The 19,851-nt window shown below is 45.0% G+C and overlaps 1 protein-coding gene across 1 annotated transcript; it reads left to right on the forward strand.

Moving 5' to 3' along the window:
• Nucleotides 1-649: 649 nt before the first annotated feature.
• On the forward strand, nt 650-5,868 carry DRD2 (dopamine receptor D2; the record flags this gene model as incomplete). Its single annotated transcript, XM_081334081.1, has 7 exons — nt 650-922; nt 2,134-2,243; nt 2,426-2,562; nt 2,837-3,033; nt 3,391-3,477; nt 4,352-4,682; nt 5,675-5,868. The coding sequence occupies 7 exons, from the start codon at nt 650-652 to the stop codon at nt 5,866-5,868; spliced, it is 1,329 nt and encodes a 442-aa protein (XP_081190207.1).
• Nucleotides 5,869-19,851: the final 13,983 nt, after the last annotated feature.

Raw genomic sequence — 19,851 nt, forward strand, 5'->3', positions numbered from 1 at the left:
TGTTGATGGTTTAGTGGCTTGTACAAATCCAGAAAATGGATTCAGTAACTAGCTTCAGTGCTACATGAATGCAACAAATGTATAATAAATGTAATAATGTTATTATATTATAGGTGATCACGCAGACAGCCAGATGTTCAGAATGGATTTGGTATTTTTATCCACCTACTGAGTCCTTCCCAAGGACCTGGGATGTTGTTATTTGAAGGTGTCAGAGATATCATCACAGGATATCAGCTGTTCCAAGTCAAGCTGCCTTTTGCAATTGACCGACGGGGATATTGTCAATGCCGCTGATATTCAAGTGGTGCTCCAGATGTTTTGGGATTATTATTTTGGTTCATTGCACAGTCAGACAGATGTTCAGACTGGATTTGGCATTTTTATCCATCTATTTTATCCACCTACTGAGTCCTTCCCAAGGACTTGGGATAGGCAGATGTGGATGTTGAAAAGTATTGCAGATATTGTTGCAGGATGTAAGCTGTTCCAAGTAGTAATGCACAATAATCACACTTTGGAATCTTTATGCCCTGAGACAGGTGGAGGCTGTCTTTGGTCTTGAATAGAAACCTGTCCAGTTCCCAAACACACCTTGATTTATTCCTTCATCTCAATCAGGTGTCCAAACCGAGGGTGCTTCTTCTCCATGGATTTCCCAAATATCTTCTGGTACAATGATAGCTATGAAAACAGGACCTTCAATAGCTCCAGCCTGGAGCAGAAGCCCACCCACTATAACTACTATGCCATGCTGTTGACGCTCCTCATCTTTGTGATCATCTTTGGCAACGTGCTGGTCTGCATGGCTGTGTCCAAGGAGAAAGCCTTGCAGACCACCACCAACTACCTGATCGTCAGCCTTGCTGTGGCTGACCTGCTCGTGGCTACACTGGTGATGCCGTGGGTGGTCTACCTGGAGGTAAGAAGACCACGATTGCAACCTCAGGTCCTCTGGAGGCCTGACGGATGTCCATTGTAGACATTCCATGAAGGTTCCTTTGGAAGCAGGAAATTACGTAGACAAAATGTGGACAATCAAGAGAAATATAAGGGTGATGTAAAATGTCTTTTGAAAGCTGTTAGTTAAATGTCAGTTCTGCATCCACGGAAGTCCTCCTTGGGAGAGAAAGACAAGTACCCAGCAGTCAGGCTTCCTTCAACCTGAGCAGAGACTCTGGTGAACTCAGGAAAAGAAACGGACCTTTCTAGACAGAAATACATGATTTGATTTTTTTGCACTTTCCAATCTAGCAAGCAGCCTGGGATTTCCCTGGGACAGTAATCAGCCTCCGGAATGCTAGCCCTATTTAGCTTTAAGGTTGCTTGGTCCCTCCACCTGCTGAGACTAATAAAGCATCCGTACCCCAAGCCCACTCACAACTATTCCTCAGAATCAAAATCCCGGCATGCATTTTCAACAGTTGTTGATCCTTGTCGGGAAAATGCATGCCGGGATTTCCTGGGTTGCATTCATGAAGCATAGTGAACATGGATGGGGTTGCACGATTAGGAAAGCGTCTGTTGGACACACACAGGGAGAGAAAACCATGTTCATACCATAAGCAATTAACATTCTCCCTTTCTGCATTCCAAAAGGTTTACAAGCCACATTTGCAAATTGGTTTTTATGAGATCCTGAAGCTCCAAACAGGAGTGGGACAGCTTCCTTTTGGATGCCTTCTCTCCATGGCTCTGCTGGCGAGGGAGGGTGAGCTCTCAGGGATGGCCATGCTGATAACGTCAGAGGCATCCCATGAACCAAAACGGCCCAGACTTTTCTCTGGAGATGTGGGCAGAAGGCAGGTCAGTGGGAGTGTGCTTTGGGGGGCTGAGGAGATCCTGGTCCCTCAGCACATTCATTTTCAGTGGCCATTAGTGCTGCAGAGCAGAAGCTCCTTCGTCCACCCAGTGCTAATAAAATATTTGCCTGAGGCTGCTGGCAGATTGCAGCCAAAGTCAGAATAAAAGATTCAACAAAAGAGAATTAATCCCACATTTTGCCACGGGCATGGGCATGCACACAGAGGCACATAGGAACACACATGCACACACACACACAGGTGGTCCATGCTCATCCCCTCTGAACTTCAGCCTGATGATGTTCTTTGTTCGTTTCTCCCCTCTTCCCAGGTGGTTGGTGAGTGGCGCTTCAGCCGCATCCACTGTGACATCTTTGTCACCCTGGATGTGATGATGTGCACAGCCAGCATTCTTAACCTCTGTGCAATCAGCATTGACAGGTAAGACATGCTCTCTGGGTCTGCCTGGACAGGCTTCCCGCTTTCCCCACCCTTCTTCTCCCCACATTCTTACCAACTCTAGACTCATATCTTGGAGAAAATGTCTTCTCTCTTCCTTGCTTTCAAGAGCTGGGATGTGCTCTCCATGGTTCCCCCCCCCATTGTTGTGTCCTTTCCCACAGGTACACAGCTGTGGCCATGCCCATGCTGTACAACACCCGCTACAGCTCCAAGCGCAGAGTCACTGGGATGATTGCTGTGGTGTGGATCCTCTCCTTTGCCATCTCCTGTCCACTGATGTTTGGGCTGAACAACACAGGTATACAGCCGGGAAGATACCCTCTCGGGGTTGAATTAAAGTTCCCTTTAGGGGTTCTGGTCTCCATCCTGAATAACGCACACGCAGTTCTTTCCCTCAAATGGAAAATCTCATCCTTAGCAGGTCTGTTCCTTAGAACAAAGGGTGAAGATGGGATCCCATCACAAAAGGAACCCCCGTTGCCCTTCTTGCACCCACAGCTCTCTGGACACCCAGGCTGACTGTAGGTCCTAATGGCTGGGGCAACATTCCTGCCCTCTCTTGTGTCTTCCAGAGAAGAATGAGTGTATCATTGCCAATCCTGCCTTTGTTGTGTATTCTTCTATCGTCTCCTTCTACGTTCCTTTCATTGTCACCCTGCTGGTGTACGTGCAGATCTATATAGTGTTGCGGAAACGCAGAAAACGGGTCAACACCAAGCGCATCGCCAACCACATGGGTCTGGATGCCGACACGCAGGCCCCATTGAAGGTAACCCCATCTGTCTCTTCCTGCTCTCCATATTCTCTGTCTCACTCCCCTGGTTATGGTTTCCACCCTGAGATTTACTCCTCCCCAATCAACGCTGTTTCGTGCGAAGGTGGCCACAAGGAGATGTTTCTCCAGGGCACAACAATAGGCAGCAGCCATGCATGGAAATATTGGCTTCAGAATTAAATGAGGCACTTCGCCAGACTGATTAGTCTTCTTATCTCTAGCCTTGTTTCTCCCTTGTGGGGGAGATGAAACTCTGCCCTGTTCCAGATTTTTGTCCTTGGCTCCACTCTGGATAGTTGCTGTCTTATGCCAACCATCCCTCTCTTCTTTCTTCCAACTCTTCTTCTTCAGGAGAAATGCGCTCATCCAGGAGATGTCAGGCTCTGCACACTCCTTGTGAAGAGCAACGGGAGTTTCCCTGTTCACAAGGGCAAAGTGGTGAGTGTCCACGCCAAGCATCCCAAGTCTACACAGGTGCTGCATTTGAGGAGGCACCCTTGGCTTTGAACCTTGTATGAGAGTCTTGAAGCATCAACCACAAAATAGGAGTTGGTGGCATATCCATTTGTATACAAAACTGTAACAAGCGCTTCATGGCCTTCAACTTATATGAGGACCTTGTGCCCTACGCTGGATATCGCCATCAACCCTGTGACAAACCTCAGTTCCTTCCCACAAACAATCCTTGGTGATTTTCCTCATGTTCCCCAAAATCCACCTGCCTTTTAGGAGCCCTAGAAGATGGTTAATATTTCCCCCTGCTGTGTCCTTTGATGGCTTTCTTTCATTCAGAGAGAGACCCTATAGAAAGACCCCACAGAGCTTACCCCAAAGCTCATACTATTGTGTTGCCTTCAATCTCCTTTTCTGCCTGACTGCAGAAGACACTGGCTTCTCTCAATTATTTTTTTATTTGGGTCCCCCAAAACACAGGGAGGAAAAACCAGTTTGCTCAAAGGTTTTCCAATTCTGCTACTAATATTTTTAATTCCAGAAGTCACAGTTCCTCACTGCTGTCATTGAGGATGGAACTTCAAACAGGCCTGACCCTGCTTTATTTATTTGAACAGGAGTCACCCTTGTGACTAGCATCCTCTCAAGGGGCCCACTGAGATGGCACCGTTTTGCTCCTACATCTCCACTCTTCTTCCTTTCTATTCGTCGTGTTCCACTTTGCATCTCGGGAAAAGAGATTGGCAGTCCATTGGCTTACTTGAAGGAAACTTTCTCTTTCCCCACTGCACGTGTTTTCCTTTTCCTTGTCTCAGTATTTGTTTGATTATACAGCCTGATGCATCTGATCATTATGCAGGAGGCCGTGGATCACATGGAAGAGATGGAGATGGCCACTACTACCAGCCCACCAAAGAACAATGTCCAGCCACCTCTGCCAAGTGACATGGAGCCAGCTGAGCCAGCTGCTTCCACCCCCTGTGCCAATTTAACTCCGCCGTCTCCTGAAAACAGCCGCCTCTACATGCAGAAGAACGGGCATACCATAGACAATTCCAAAGCAGCCAAGGTCTTTGAGACTCAGACAATGCCCAATGGCAAGACCAGGACTTCCGTCAAAACTATGAGCAGAAGGAAATTTTCACAGCAGAAGGAAAAGAAAGCCACTCAAATGCTTGCCATTGTGCTTGGTAAGAGTTTGGCCCACCCTCCATTGCGGAAGCTACAGCTTCAGCACTTCACTGGATTTATAGACTGGCAAAATAGATGTCTGGGAGAGGGAGGAGGAACTCATAATAACACAAACAAAACACTTCATGGCTAGTTGTTACGTGGGATATTTGTTCAACAAATATGCCAATTTCCAATCCCAAAGCATTGGCTATGGTTGCCTCTTGTGGCTGTGACGTCTCCAAGTAGGAGACAGGCAGAGAGATGCATTCAATGGTTGTGTCAGGCTTGTCCCAGCTTGGACACTTAGGAAAGAAAGACCCTCAACTCCATTTGTAGTGAAAGGTATACTTTTACTCAGGGCTTCTTTTTCTCACAGAACGCTCAGAATGGAGTTCCGGCACCTTTTTGGGATGGAACCTTGTAGGGTAGGCAAGGCAGGTTGTACGACATGTGTGAGTTCCGGCACCTTTTTGTTTTACAAAAAAAGCACTGCTTTTACTAAAGCCAAGTGGTTACAGCGTAAGAAAAGCTGGGTCTGACTATTCCCATATAAATCCTGCTTTTCCCCCTTCTCCCGGATTGTTCCCCCTTGGCCGGTTCGTAAGTGTCCAATTGTATTCAAAGTAGGTGTTTTGATAATAGTCTTAAGGTTTGTGACTCTTTGGTCAACTTTTGCCTTCCATTCTCACATTCATGTCCTTGGATCTGCTGGCCTGTTCCAGACTGGCACCTTTGGTTCCTGTCACCCTACCAACTCCCCCCTCCCCACGTTTACGGCAGGTTGCCAGCCAAGCCAAGCCGGCTCAAGCAATTATTATTTTTATTTTTATTTTAATTTATTTTAATCCCATTTATATCCCGCCCTTCTCCGAAGACTCAGGGCGGCTTACAAGCTTAGCAGTAGCCTTCATTCTATGTATAGGCCTGCTGCCCACTGCTCCACCAAGGCTCTTACGATGGCACACCTGACAGGTTGCTAACACAGCTCCTTTTCTTGGTCCTCTTGCAGGAGTTTTCATCATCTGTTGGCTCCCTTTCTTCATCACCCACATTATGAACATGCACTGCAACTGTAAAATCCCACAGGTCATGTACAGTGCCTTCACATGGCTCGGATATGTCAACAGCGCAGTCAATCCCATCATTTACACCACGTTCAACATTGAGTTCCGGAAAGCTTTTATGAAGATCCTTCATTGCTAGCATCTGCCTGAGGATCAGTCATCTGAGTCACATGACCGGATTAAGGCTGTGTGTTGGAGCACCCAGTTTGAGAGTGCCATGCCAATATATCTTTACAACTGGGATACCACAGCTGTCATGGTCCAAGGTTGCCTTGTGCTCATGGAAGCGTTGAAACTCTGGGAGACACGGATGGGAGAGTTTGTGTCAAATGCAACCTTTGCATTCTGCTAAAACGAGAAAGCAAGCCAGCCAAGTCTCCCCACAAACAGCTGTGTGGGATCAAGAAGATCTCCAAGCGATTCATCAACAATTTTAGCTGAGCCCAAGAAGGAGAGACCATGACTTCCTCACGCCTTGCTCTTATTTCTCACCAAAGATGCACCCATTCTTGCCCGCTTTGCAACTGGAGGAAGACTCCTTCTTCGAGGAAGAAATAGCTTTCCCAGGAATCGTGTCCATTGGCGTTGCCTTCAGACTTCAGGGACACTGTGGTGTCCATCAAACTGTCAAGGCCAAGTCATGCAGCTGCTGTTCAGGCTTGGAGTAGCCACCAGACCATTGCCACCAGACAAAAGGAAGGGGGAGGGGGTGTGTGTGAGAGAATGAAAACTCAGGGTGGGCGGGAGAGGCAGAATTGTTTATTATGTGATGCCAATGTATACACAAATAAACATAGGGAACCGAGCAGAAGCCCAAGCCAAAAAAAAGTGAAAACCAATCAATCTTGTCTTGCATGGAATGCATAGTAATTAAAAAGCCATCTCTGCTCACCTACACCAGCAACTTCTCCGCTTCCAGAACCAAATCTCCTGGAGAACAAATCAGCATACACGCAGAAGGTTCATGTTAACCCCAGGTTAAGCCCCGGTGGATTTAAAAGTTAGTATAATAATAATAATAATAATAATAATAATTTATTTGTTTGCGGTCACTGACTAAAGTACAAATACAACAAAAGAAAAACATGGAGAAAGTAAAATCATAAACAATTGGACACCAGAAGCCTTGGCTGAGGGGAATTGCAACATTCTCCTCGGATTTAAAAGTTAAAAATGAAGAAGAAAATTCTATGCCTGAAATTCCGAGTAAATTATGCCTAGTCAGAGAAGGAGATCTTGAGTCTTTAAATGTAAGCTAGATCAATTAGACAACAAGCCACCTTTTGAATCATCTGTGATTAGAAGTAATGCAAAGGGTGGGCTTTGCTTTCTCTCCTAGATTTGACTTACCTTATCTGGGCTGCAAAAATCCACTAGATGACAATAAAGAAAGTTTTCTGGGTTTTTAAAGAAACAGATATGGTTGTCTTGATTCTAGACCTGCTTTTGTCCTGTAGGAAGGAAGAATAGAAGGGGTGACGCAGATGGAGAGACCCGGTGCCCAATGGTATAATGTAGCCTACATTTCTTGGATGATCAGAAACTATCTAGCTTGCAACACCTGCCCTGCTTGATGGGCTTACCTGTTGAGGCAGGTGATACATTGATGTGTTTCAGGATTCCTTCTGCTTTGCTCCCAACATAGTGTAACTTTGCAAGTCAACCCACACAGGAGGAAAAGGTCATTGGAAAGATTATTTTGACAAAGCTGCATCAAACATGATTTTTGTCTGGCATGCTGACTTCACTTCTGTCAAGATTGTATTTCCCTTAAAGCAGAACATCTGAGCCTCTGTGCTTTCAAGAAGCTTTTCAGGAAAAAAAATTGAAACTCAATCTAAATAACACAGTTCTAGGTTGAAGGAGTTTTATTTTGTTTTGTTTTTTCCTCCCCCAGATCCCCCCCAAATTTTAAAAAGTATTGACATCCTTCTTTGACTTTCCTGAAAGATACACCCAGCAATTTCTTAGGTTAGCCAAATAAAGTCCACGTAGATCTTCCCCATATTTCTGTCTGGAATGCTCATGTGATAGCCAGGTCTCCTTGGATGTCTTACCAAATGATGACTGACAGTCAGGAATGAGCAATTCCATGTGGTCTCTGGTCAATTCGCCTTGGTTGGGGTGGTGGGAAAACCATTTACGGCTGAAACCCTTTCAACCTCTCCCTCTAGGAAAAGGACCATCATCAAGTCGTCAGTGAGAATGGTCAAGACATTGGTGGCCAATGCTGTTATTGTTACCCTCTACCAAATTCACAGTATTTTTGTAAGATGCTGCAGAAACTGTACAAGCCAACTAATAAAATGACACGGAAATGGGGTTTTCCAGGATTTTATTTGTGAACCTGAGGGGTGAGTAAGAGAGGAGTCTAGCCGTGGCCATCTCAGGGCTCTTGGGAAGAACAGACTTGAAGGGTCTGGTGCAACCTCCATTTTCCAGGTTTCTCCTCACTTATAACCTGGAATCAAAGCTGTGGCTGACCTTCCTCAGATGGGACTCTCTCCTAGGTTGTCTACGGCCTCCAGAGCCTCGTTGCACTGACGGTTCCTCCATTTATACTTAATGATCTCAGTGGGTAAGAGCCATTCTGATTAGTGTGGCCACAAGATATGGTTTGTTGGATCCAGGCAGTCTTTTGGCTTCCTTCCCGTTGCCTCTGAAGGCTGGATCATCTCCTCGGCCCCTTGGCTGACCTCTCTTTCTTTTGAGCCGAGTGGGTGGGGAGGTGGGGAGGAAAGGGTAACATTTCCTTTGCGTTTATTGCAAGAAGACAACAAAGCACCTTGACATTCATGGTGTTTGAGTCTTTTAATTAAGAGGGTGGCAAATTGATTTGTAGGGGGGAGTGTATTTATTTAGATTCAAACAAAACCTGAACCAGACAGCTGGTTAGAACAAGATGTTTTGTCTGTCTCTTCGGCTCTCCACAAATTTGGCATTTCCAGTTTCCTGACAGGAAAGGATTTGCCATTTTCCGGTCTTTGTGGAAGAAATTAATCTTTTGGCTCACATGCAATCCTGTTAGTGGCCTTCCACAAAAGGCTATCTAATTGCTGTGGTACAAAGGTTGGCCTGCTGTTGCTCTTTCACACTTGATGTCTCAATCCATTTCCAAGAAACAGGTGGCAGAAGGTTCAGAGACAGAAACCCTCTAATTTGCTTGATAGGCTAAGTCTGCAATGGGCCACTTCAGGACTGCTTTGCCTGACTTGATGGAATAAAGCAGTGTGCTTCTAGCTCCTAGAGATAGCATGACTTTATTTACTTCATTTATGTGAACAAGATGTCCATGAACACAATGCTTCACCAAGGACATCTGTCTAAGTAGACATTTGCACTAAAACATGTCCAGATGTGGACAGTGGTGATCAAAGAAAAATGAGAAAAACAGATGACGTGAGGGAAGGTAGTGCTGAACGGTGATGGAATTTAGTCTGCAATGTTTAGCCAACTCAGCAGGTAGGTTAATGAAAACATTTGGGTGGAAAGCATCCCCCATTCAACGAGCTTTTCATTAATTTTGGAAATATGATAGAAGAGTTTCCTAACTGCCAAGCTCTTTGAGGATGTTTCTCCAGTGTAAACTCATCAACCATCTGACAATAAAGTGTTTCCGAACAGTTACAGTACATAATCACAAGGTTTATTCAGGTTGAAATCTCAGGGGAAATGGTCTGTCTTTTCCCACCTTCATCTAGATTGTTGTTTCTCAATGTTGCCAACTTTAAGACTGGAGGATGTGTCTTAACTCCATTTGTCTTAAAGTTCCCAACTTTGAGAAACACTGATCTGGATGAAGGTGGGTTAAAAACAACGTGATCTGACAGATGCTCCTATCTTAAATTGGGAACCGGCTTATAGAGAGGCACTCAAGGTCCCTTGGAACTCAAGGTCAAGATGACCCCAACCTTCCCTTTGGGGCAGCCCTCCACTTCCAGCCTACACCCAGAGTGACTCTAGGATCATTTCAGACACTTGAAAATGGCTCATCTTGATCTGACCCTCTCCAACATTGCTAAGACAATTTGCTGCCATCAGAGATTTTATGGTTTGGTTATATTGTGTTGCATTGCAATGACTGTATTAAAAACAGCCTGTATCTTAAAAGGTTAAATCATGGCAACTGGAGCAAAGTTTACCAAAACTTACACATCCAAGTAACTTCTTCAGTGCAAAGGAAAATCGGTTGCCATGTTTTAACCTTTTAAGATAATTTTGGCCTGGATGATTGAACCTTCATTTACACATTAAAAACAGCCTGTTCGTTTTTTTCATTCTTGTCACAATGGTCCAGTGGATAGATGAAGTCTGATAGCAGTGGTCAGTTTAGCCGTAGGCAAGGATTGTGGGAGATGTGGTCCAAACCGATGGCCTCTATCTCTGCCTGAAGTTTAATAGATCTCTTTCCTGGGTCTCTATGAGCAGAAATAACCCATCGGGAAGCTTCTGTTGTAATGTATGTCTCGTTTCTAAAGTATTACAAGGCCTTTCTGTGTTTTTCACACGAGACGGAAAAAAACCCCATTGGAAACAAATGCTTGCTATAGTAAAACAGTGGAAATAATCAATATTAATAATAATTTTCATTAAAATGTAGCATGTGAGTTAATAATTAATGCGGCATAATTTATTTGCTTAAATTGCAATCAAATTCCATTTTCATGCCCTCTCTGGCTTGTTTTTATAGCTTTTAATTAATGTTATGGATAGGCCCACATTTTTAGTGTGTCTTTGTTGGGGGCAGACAAGAAAGTGGGAATGAAAACATATTTCCAGCAATAAACATGTCGGGAAGCAGCCCAGAACAATTCATGAACAGCAATGAAAAAAAGAAAAAGAGATGATAAAATTGCTTCAGCAGCAAAATTCTGAAACAATGAAAAAACGGTTATTTTACAAGTCGGTGAACTTCTATGGCAAAGAATGCAGAAAAAGACCTGTTGGGCTGAAAAATGCACCTTTCAAAACATCCTCCCTGTCTCCCTCTCTCTCTCTCTCTTCTTACCCACCTAAATATCACTCTCTGGACACAAAAAAGGACTTGAGGAAGAGCTGCAAAGCACCATGAAGTTTCTCGACCTAGACCACAATGGAGCCCAAAATTTATGTTGCTAAGCGAGACGGTTCTTAAGTGAGTTTTGCCCCATTTTGCAACTTTTCTCGCCACACTTGTGAAGTGAATCACTTAACAATCACAGTTTTTAAGTGAGTCCCCACTGACTTCGCTTGTCAGAAAGTCGTCAAAGAGGACCCCGTGACCCCAGGACCCCGTGACCGTCATACATATGAACCAGTTGCCAAGCGGCCAAATTTTGATCACGTGACCCCGGGGAGGCTGCAGCGGTCGTAAGTGTGAAAAACGGTCCTAGGTCACCTTTTTTCAGTGCTGTTGTAGCTTTGAGCGGTCACTAAACGAACGGTTATAAGTGGAGGACTGCCTGCATCCGTCTCGGTGCCCCAGCGGTTGCTCTTAAGGAAGCGAAGCGAGGGTGCAATTTTCCTGCAGGGATTCTGGGGGAAGCCTCCTCCTCTCCTTCTCCCAGCCTCTCCTCAGCCCGTCCAGAGGAGGAGCCCTCCCAGGGAGTCCCACTGTCCCTGGTCCTGGGCAAAACCTGAGAAATCATAAAAATCCAGTCAGGAGAAGTCAAGCAGAGGCTTCTTAAAGAAACAGTACTTTATTTCCGATGGAAATAAGTCCTGGGTGGGAACACCATCTGAACACTGGCAGCAGTTGCATTCAGAAGTGCCACCCCTTAGAAAGTTAGTAGCATTGCTTTATAAACTTTGTTAGCCAATGAAAATCAGACAACGGAATTATTACAATATAAGGAAGACACTCCCTCATTGCCTCCTTCAGTACATCCCATCTGTGCACGTGTTTCCCGGGCTTGCATGAAATTTATCCCTGACGCAAACGCCGATTATTGAAGTGAGATAGCAATAGTTAGGCAAGGTTACACAATTTGTTCCTTTTTACAGAACCCCACCGAAGGATCCCAGTTTTGCTGTTCTGCAACTGCAGGAAGGTCCCCAGAGACCCATCCGGCCTCAGGCCCCCTCCTTCTCCAGCCCTGCCGGCTTCATATGTCACTGAAACCTCCATTTACCAAGCCAGGTATCGATCCGGGAGGCCGAGATTCACTCCGGAGTCTCTTCTCCAAGTTCTTTTTTTCTCTTTTGGGAAGCTTCTCTTCTTTACAGTAAATTACTCAGACACCAAATTGTTCAGCCTCTGGGTGACCAAGCGGTGATTTGCAGGTTTCCCCTCCAGCTCAGGAGGTCCACGGACGGATCTCCCTGAATTGGGGGATTCCACCTGCAACAGGGAAAGGGGGGGAAGTCAAACTTTGCACGGGAATACTCAGATCCAGCTTTGCCTATGCTGTAACTGCCTGACTTTAGTAAAAGAACCTTTCACTTCAAAGAATGGAGTCCAAATGAAATAAATAAACAAACAGATTAATTAATCTGTGGAGCAACTTGCCTCCAGAAGTTGTGGGTGCTCCAACACTGGAAATTTTAAAGAAGAGATTGTGTCTGGGATGGGATAGGGTTTTTTGCCTGAACTAGAACAGGGGTCCCCAACCCCCGGTCCATGGACTGGTACTAGGCCACGGCATGCCAGCAACCGATCCATACAAAAAAGCAAAGCCCCATGGTGGGATGCAGGCAGCACACAAAACCACGCACTCTCCGGTCCGTGGAAAAACCTTTCTCCATGAAACCGGTCCCTGGTGCCCAAAAGGGTGACCTCTGGACTAGAAGACCTCCAAGGTCCCTTCCGGCTCTATTCTATTCTATTCTATTCTATTCTATTCTATTCTATTCTATTCTATTCTATTCTATTCTATTCTATTCTATTCTATTCTATTCTATTCTATTCTATTCTATTCTATTCTATTCTATTCTGCTTCAGAGCAGCTTTGCATCTTGGTTTCTTTGAAAGGCTCACAGCCCCCTCCCCCCCCCCCCCGATTCTTTAGCTCACCAGGAGCTGTTCTGTGTTCCTCCTTTTAAACCTGACACCCAGTTGTTTGATGCAGCCTCAATGTGCCACACAGTTAACAGGGGGAATTTATGAATCATATAATTAACAAGCAGCTTTAATGAACTGCCACTCATTTAATGAATATGCACTTTTAAAAAAAATTCTTTACCCATAGGAAAAGGTTTTGAAGAGGGAAAAAAATCCAAAGCAAGAGATTAGAACGTACTCCCAAACAGCACAGGTTTTGCTTTTTAATCAGGGAAAATGTGGTGATAATGTAGCACTTAATTTTTCAATTACAGGAAATTTTGCTGGTCACAGAAAGAGGGTGCTTGAAAGGAAAAGTGCCTCTCGTGTTGTTGCAACCTCAAAGAAGGGGCTGAGCTGAAAAGTCAGACTGAAGCTGTTAATAACTCTAGGGAAAGGCAGCATCCGTGACTTGCCCATGAACTGAGTCAGCTCTTTGGCCCACTAAGTCTAGGATGGCGGTAGAAAAAGTCAACTTACAAACGAAGTCACTCTCAAACTGAGTTTGCTTCTTGGTGGCTTCAAGGACAGAACGGTGTCATTGTCTTGGTAGCCTCATGGAAGTCGTTTGTCTGTCTTTTGGACTTGCCAATATTTGAGATTTCTGGCCATCTTCTACCCAGCAGATCTGACCATCACAGCAGTATCCCATGATCAGCCAAAGTGACGTCGTCCAAGTGCTGCCATCTACCTAATTTACTTGGATTTCTAATGGATTCTTCTTCCTCCTGGTCACTGGTTTTACTCCCTCTCCCCCAGTGGCAACCAGTTATTTTCAAGAAGGCACTGGGACCTGAAGGTTGTGTAAATGCTCTTCCATTTGGCTAGTAGGGAAATGCTGGCACATTCGAGCTTTGATTCTGCATAACTGTTTCTGTATATTTACGCTTGTTGGGCCCTTCCTCATCCCCATTGCCCACGTCTCTTACTGCGATATCATGGAAACAAGTTGGAAGCTGGTTGACCCCTACAAAGAAGAGGGGGGGTCAACCTCTTCTCCAAAGCGCCCGAAGGCAGGACGAGAAGCAACGGATGGAAACTCGTCAAGGAGAGAAGCAACCTGGAATTAAGGAGAAACTTCCTGACAATTAGAACAATTAACCAGTGGAACAACCTGCCTCCAGAAGTGGTGAATGCTCCAACACTGGAGGATTTCAAGAAAAGATTGGACAGCCATTTGTCTGAAATGGTATAGAGTTTCTTGACTGAGCAGGGGGTTGGACTAGAAGACCTCCAAGCTCCCTTCCAACTTTATTATTCTGGTATTTCTACAAATCTCACTGAATTATCAACCTATCAAGCTGACCTGAGGGGTCATTGCAATCACTGGAAATAAATAAGTGCCACTGGATCAGGGAAGCTGTCCTTGCTTGAAGATGATCTTTTAAGGAACACCAGTGTAAATGATCTCTAGTTGAGTGAAGACAACAGGATTAACACATCTTTGGCACTCTGCCTGTCTCACAGTTGACTGTCACTTGCAATCTCAAGTTGGAACTTCATGGTTTGTTTGCTTTTTCAAAAGAAAGCTGCCCGGTAGTTATTTCTGCTGGCTTTTCTCCTTGTCCGCTCTTGTCTCTTTCACCATTACACCAGGGAGTGTGTGTTCATAAGATGCAACCTCTGCTCTTCTTCCCCTCGGCTGTTACATCTTTCAGATGTTGTAACAGCCGGGAAATGGGCTGGCTGCCTGCATATAGATAGTAATACAGTCACAAAAAGGGCAATGATCAAATACAGAGGCTTCTAGGAAAGCAAACAAAATCGGATGTCAGGAAGGACAATTGCCACAATAAAATCCAATGCTTCACCCACTCAGCAGACTTTCCTTCCTATTTTATTGGTGGAATCTTTAAAAAAAAAATCTTGGTGTATGAAATAGGTTGTCTTTAATTGCTTCTAAAATTGTAGGTTTGGCTGGTATTGTTGGCTGCCTTATCACAAAGGGCAGAAATTGTATGAAAAATCGTTGCACATCGCCATAAAACGGCCTTCCTGTCATCCACAGCCTGGAAGCGAGATGGGGTCAAGGCCCCCACATTTCCACTGGGGGTGGGGCTCAGTTAACACAGGCGGTTCTTGATTTACAACAGCTTTTTAGTGACTGATGATCAAAGTTACAACAGCACTGAAAAAAGTGACTTATGACTGTTTCTCACACTTACCACCTTTGCAGCACCCCCCAGGGTCACGAGATCAAAATTCCGACGCTTGGCAACTGGTTCATATTTATGACGGTTGGTCATGTCCCTGGGTCACGTGAGTCCCTTTTGCGACCTTCCGACACGCAAAGTCAATGGGGAAGCCAGATTCACCTATCCACAGTGTTACTAATTTAACAACTGCAGTGGTTTGCTTAACAGCCAGGGCAAGAAAGGTTGTAAAGTGAGGCAAACTTCACTTATACAATTGCCTTGCTTAGCAACATAAATTTGGGGTGCAATTGCAGTCGTAAGTTGAGAACTATCTGTATTACATCCTTCTTCTGAGACAGTGAAAGCTCAGACTCCCCCCCAAAAAAAAAGTCAGGGGAGCATTTAGATGAACTAAAACTCTAAGATGCTGCCTGCTGGCATCAGAAAAATATAAATCTTAGAAATCAAACCATTGCTTTTTATTTATTTACTCTAAACCTTTAGCTTTAGCCAGAGTGCAGGCCAGGTTCCCGAAGGAAGAAGCATCTTTCTATGCACAGTGACGTGAAGCAGAGATTTCTGAGGCTGGCCTGCCCTGGACAAGGGAAAGATCACTCTGGGCTTTCAGCGCTGGCCCAAAGGAACGTACCGAACCTGGGCAGCCTTTGGCAACTTGCCCTTCATTTGTCTACAGGCTGTTTTTGTGTTTTCTGCACAACTCCGGAAAGGAAATGGAAGGATTATTCAGTGAAGAGGCTGGGATTTATTTGCTAGTATTACTTATTCATAGAAAACACAGCACTAAAACATCCATGCACAGTAAAAAAAAATTAAAAACTAAGCTGTTGCAAACTTGGGAAGTAACCCTCTCTCTTTTCTTTGTATGGATAGTGTGAGCAACATAATGATAGGTACAGCATCATTTCTGAGCGGCTGTTTCCGTTTTTGGAAGGAAAAAGACATTTTTCACATGCTCATCTGTATGGAACAGGCCCCCATCAGCAAAGTTTGGCTAAGAGCTGCTTGTAAAATGGCCGCCAAAGTGAAGTCTCAACCTCTACGCCATAAAAATTCCCTCACTGCCCCTTTCAGGTCAGTCAAGGCTGAAGAGCCAGAGGACAGAGTGGCTGAGGGGAAAACAAGCCACACAGCCTGGCCCACAGCCTGGCCAAGTGACTCTGTTAGAGTAGAGATGCCAGTCTCGAACCAGGAAAGCAATCAACATAAATTAAGCTGACTGACAGCCAAAGCTAGGCTGACAGCAATGCTCTTTTTTTTTCATGTAGGACAAGTTGAAGAAAGTGCTTGATGGAGTTCCTTGGTCTGGTTTCTCTCCAAGCATCACTTACTAGTAGAAAAACCACCCACAGATTGTCTGCTTGTTGTGTGGTGGTGTGGGAATAGGCTAGTGTGGATGGATGTTTTGAGTGGTTGACCTCCCTTGCCCAACTAACCGTTCTTTGGCCATGGTTGGCCAAACATCTTGGAGAAGGTATTCTTGGCTGGAGGGACACATTTTTGTTGCTGTAGAAAAAGGCAACTGGTGTGTACGAAGAGGGTTCACCTGAGGCTATGGATTCAATGTGCCCTTTTCTATTCTTGAGTGACAAAAAACTTGACACCAGTTTGGGTACATATTGAGCTCTTGAAAGAGTCCTTCCAAGCAACCTGGTGCTTATGAAGTCATATGATGTGGGATCTGAATGTGTGAGATGTTGATCCACCTCTAATGGCTGTTTCATGTTCCCAGCCGAAGTAGCACTCAAGGCCTCTTCGAACTTCTCACCAGGCAGGATAATGGGGGGTCAATGAGCAGGAGGGTGATCTTCAGTGTGAATCATGAGCAGCACGCTCAGCTGAGGTGAGTCCTTGAGAATTGAAGAAGCTTCTCAGCACTGGAGAAGCAAAGGGCTCTATCCAGAACTGCAAAGAATCTTGGGGGGAAATGCTGAGGGAATAATGTCTCCCTGGGAAAGTCGTAGAAGACAAGCAAAGTAGAATTCTCCAAGTTCTTCTGAAGGAATAATAAATGTCTGAAATACTTCCTTAAGGTTCTTATTCTGTAAAGACTTGGTCTGGTGGTCAACTCCTTTAACGGATGGGGGAACAGCTTAAGTGTTGACTTGTGAAGTCCAAAAAGATTGACACCTACAAGATCTGGGAAAGCACTGAAGAGCGATTAAAGTACTGCAATCCTTATCCATTTGTAGAAGATTACCTTCTTTTTCTTGAGTAAAAGAGAGTCTGGAATCTTTAGTCTGCCAGATGATAGAAAGACAAATATGCACTTAACCAGAATTATACCAAGGAGTGGTACTGATCCAGAAAAGCCCGTATCGAGGATGAAAGTCAAACTAAAAAATAACCTCATCTGCATCTTCTCCCTTCGAAGCCAAGATGTCCTTGGTAGTTGGTCAAACTTCTTCGGGAAAGCTTTTATCTGCTAACCAACTGGACAAAACTAATCTTCCATTAACTCACAAGGGCTACAATACTTTAGTAGCAGGAACAGGAAACCAGTCCTATTTTTCCCACCATTTGGCACTGAGTGAGGCCAGTCTTCCCATTAAAGGTTATTTGTCAGCTGGGCCAATTATTCTTCAATCACTCTTCAGTCCTTTCCCAACCTTGCAGGAGACGGGCTGCTTAGACCCGTTTCTCCACCTCAGCAGCTTTAAGATCTGCAGATGTGGAGTCCCAGAATTCCCTTGCCAGCTTTAAGGTTGCTGAGGAATGTTGCTTTAGATGGTGGGTTTTCCATTCTTTCCTGGGCATCCTGTCCAAATTTCAGCAATCAAAAGAGGACAGGTCTGCGCATGGTTTTTTGAGTTGATTTGGAGTAGAAGGACACCCGACTAGCTAGTGCATCTTTACAGAATGCAGTTATCTTCAAAAGAGGCTTATTTACAAAGCTGCGCCAGGACTCGCTGAAAACACTGCCTTTGATGAAATGTGCTGTGACTAATGGACTTGAGAAGATGAGATTGTGGGTAATGTGCTGGCTGTAGAGCAGCAAAGGGTAAATAATAGCCATCGATTGCTTTTCTGCATCATTTTTTCAAAGCAGCACCGTTGACCCTTTCCTCCTAGGCCAGGTGTTGGCCCAGAATGCAAAATGACTGTGGGAATTGGTCCCTTTCTTGGCTACCGAGGGTGTAATAGGCTGGATTATGTGGGCCGTGGGCTGATCCAGGGAGCCCTCAAACTCTCAGGAGCTGCTGGAATGAACCACAGGAATGGGATCTGCCCATTAAGATGGGTGGCAATCAGTCTGGGGTGCTGGAGGCTCAACATAGATGCTAGATTAGAACACTGGACTACAGGTAGTCCTCGACTCACAAGAATTTGTTTAGTGACTGAAGTTACAATGGCACTGAAAAAAGGGACTTATAACCATTTCTCACACTTACAACTGTTGCATCATCCCCATGGTCGTGGGATGCTTGGCAACCGACTCATATTTATGACGGTCGCAGTCCCGGTCACGTGATCCCAATCTTCTGACGAGCAAAGTCAAGGGGAAAGCCAAATTCACTCAACAACTGTCCCATTAATTTAACAACTAAAGTGATTCAGTTATTCACTGTGGCAAGAAGGATCGTAAGATGGGGCAAAACTCACTTAACAAATGTCTCACTTAGCCACAGAAATTTTGGGCTCAACTGTGGTCGCAAATTGAGGACTAACTTTAGTTGTCTTCCATATGAAATTCATGGCTATGACTGTAGGCCATTCACTTCTCTACCTATCCTACCTTACGATGCCTGAGCAGATATCACAATCCCGTCTGTCTGCATTTGTGAAATGTTGAAGGATCCACAGACTTCTGCCCAGAATCTCACCAAACTCTGAAGTGAACAGAAAGACTGACCGCAATTATTAGAACTGAGTTGCCAAAATTGAGATGACCACTAGATAGCAGCCAAGAGCTAGAAAGGGGGGGTCTCTCCATACATCTCTGCTACCATCTGGTGGTTGCCCCCACTTTTGCAGCCCAGGTTTGGTAATTTTTTTCTACGAAGAACTGCTCCATCCATACTGCAGGATGTATTTCCAGACAGGAGGCCTGAAGAGCTAAATCTGGCTTCCAAACGGTGTGTGCATTAAAAAAAAATAATAATCAAGAGAAAACGAGGACAGAGGATGCCTCCCCCAGATTCTCTGTTTAAAAATATTACTAAGCTCTTTCGCCACCAGATTTCTTCTCCTCTTTGAATTATCTGCAGCCAACACTTTTACCGTGTCCTCATGGGAGTTCAAACAATCTCACGGAGAAAGGATGGAGAAGCAGGAAAAAAGAGAAAGAAAACATGCTCGCTTCTCTTGGGTATTTTCTTCTACCGTGTTGTGTTCAAGCCACTTAAACAGAGACCATCAAAATATTTAGCGAAAGAATATTTGCAAGGGGAACGACCTCTCAGTGCAAATACCCACCTGCAAGGTATTTCGAAGGGTTTTCCCAGGAGAAGAAGGGCCTTCAGGCTAAGAGCGCCTGTAGCTTCTTCTCCTCTTCCCTGATTCCAGCTAACTACCTTTCCTCCCAACTGTTGGAGCTGAAAATAAATCCCTGCAGGTTCAGTGGAAGAAGGCAGGTATTTGACCCAAGGAAAAGGGGCTCCCTCAATCCTGCTCAGAAGAGACAAGGGCTTCCCACCCCCGCAGAATTTCCTTTTGGTGCCTGTCCTAATGCACAGACCTGGCTTCTGATAAGAGACACCCCCCTCTCCCTCCCTCTCCTCTCTGGCACTCCGCAGCAGGCGGCAGTTTGAGAATCAATTAGAAGCATTAGAAGCATGAGGGTGAATCCCATCATTTGGAGCGGTTCCCAAAATTAATCCAGGTTGCTGCTGTGTGAAGTGGGCCCTGTCAAACGAATTAATCGTACCCTCCTTGGTAAGGGTGCTTGGGGCAGATGGGGTGGGGAGGGACCCACAAGTATGAACAAAAATGCTCACATAGAAGAGTGTAT

This window comes from Vipera berus (genome assembly GCF_964194415.1).
Source record: "Vipera berus genome assembly, chromosome: 8".
Lineage (NCBI taxonomy): Eukaryota > Metazoa > Chordata > Lepidosauria > Squamata > Viperidae > Vipera > Vipera berus.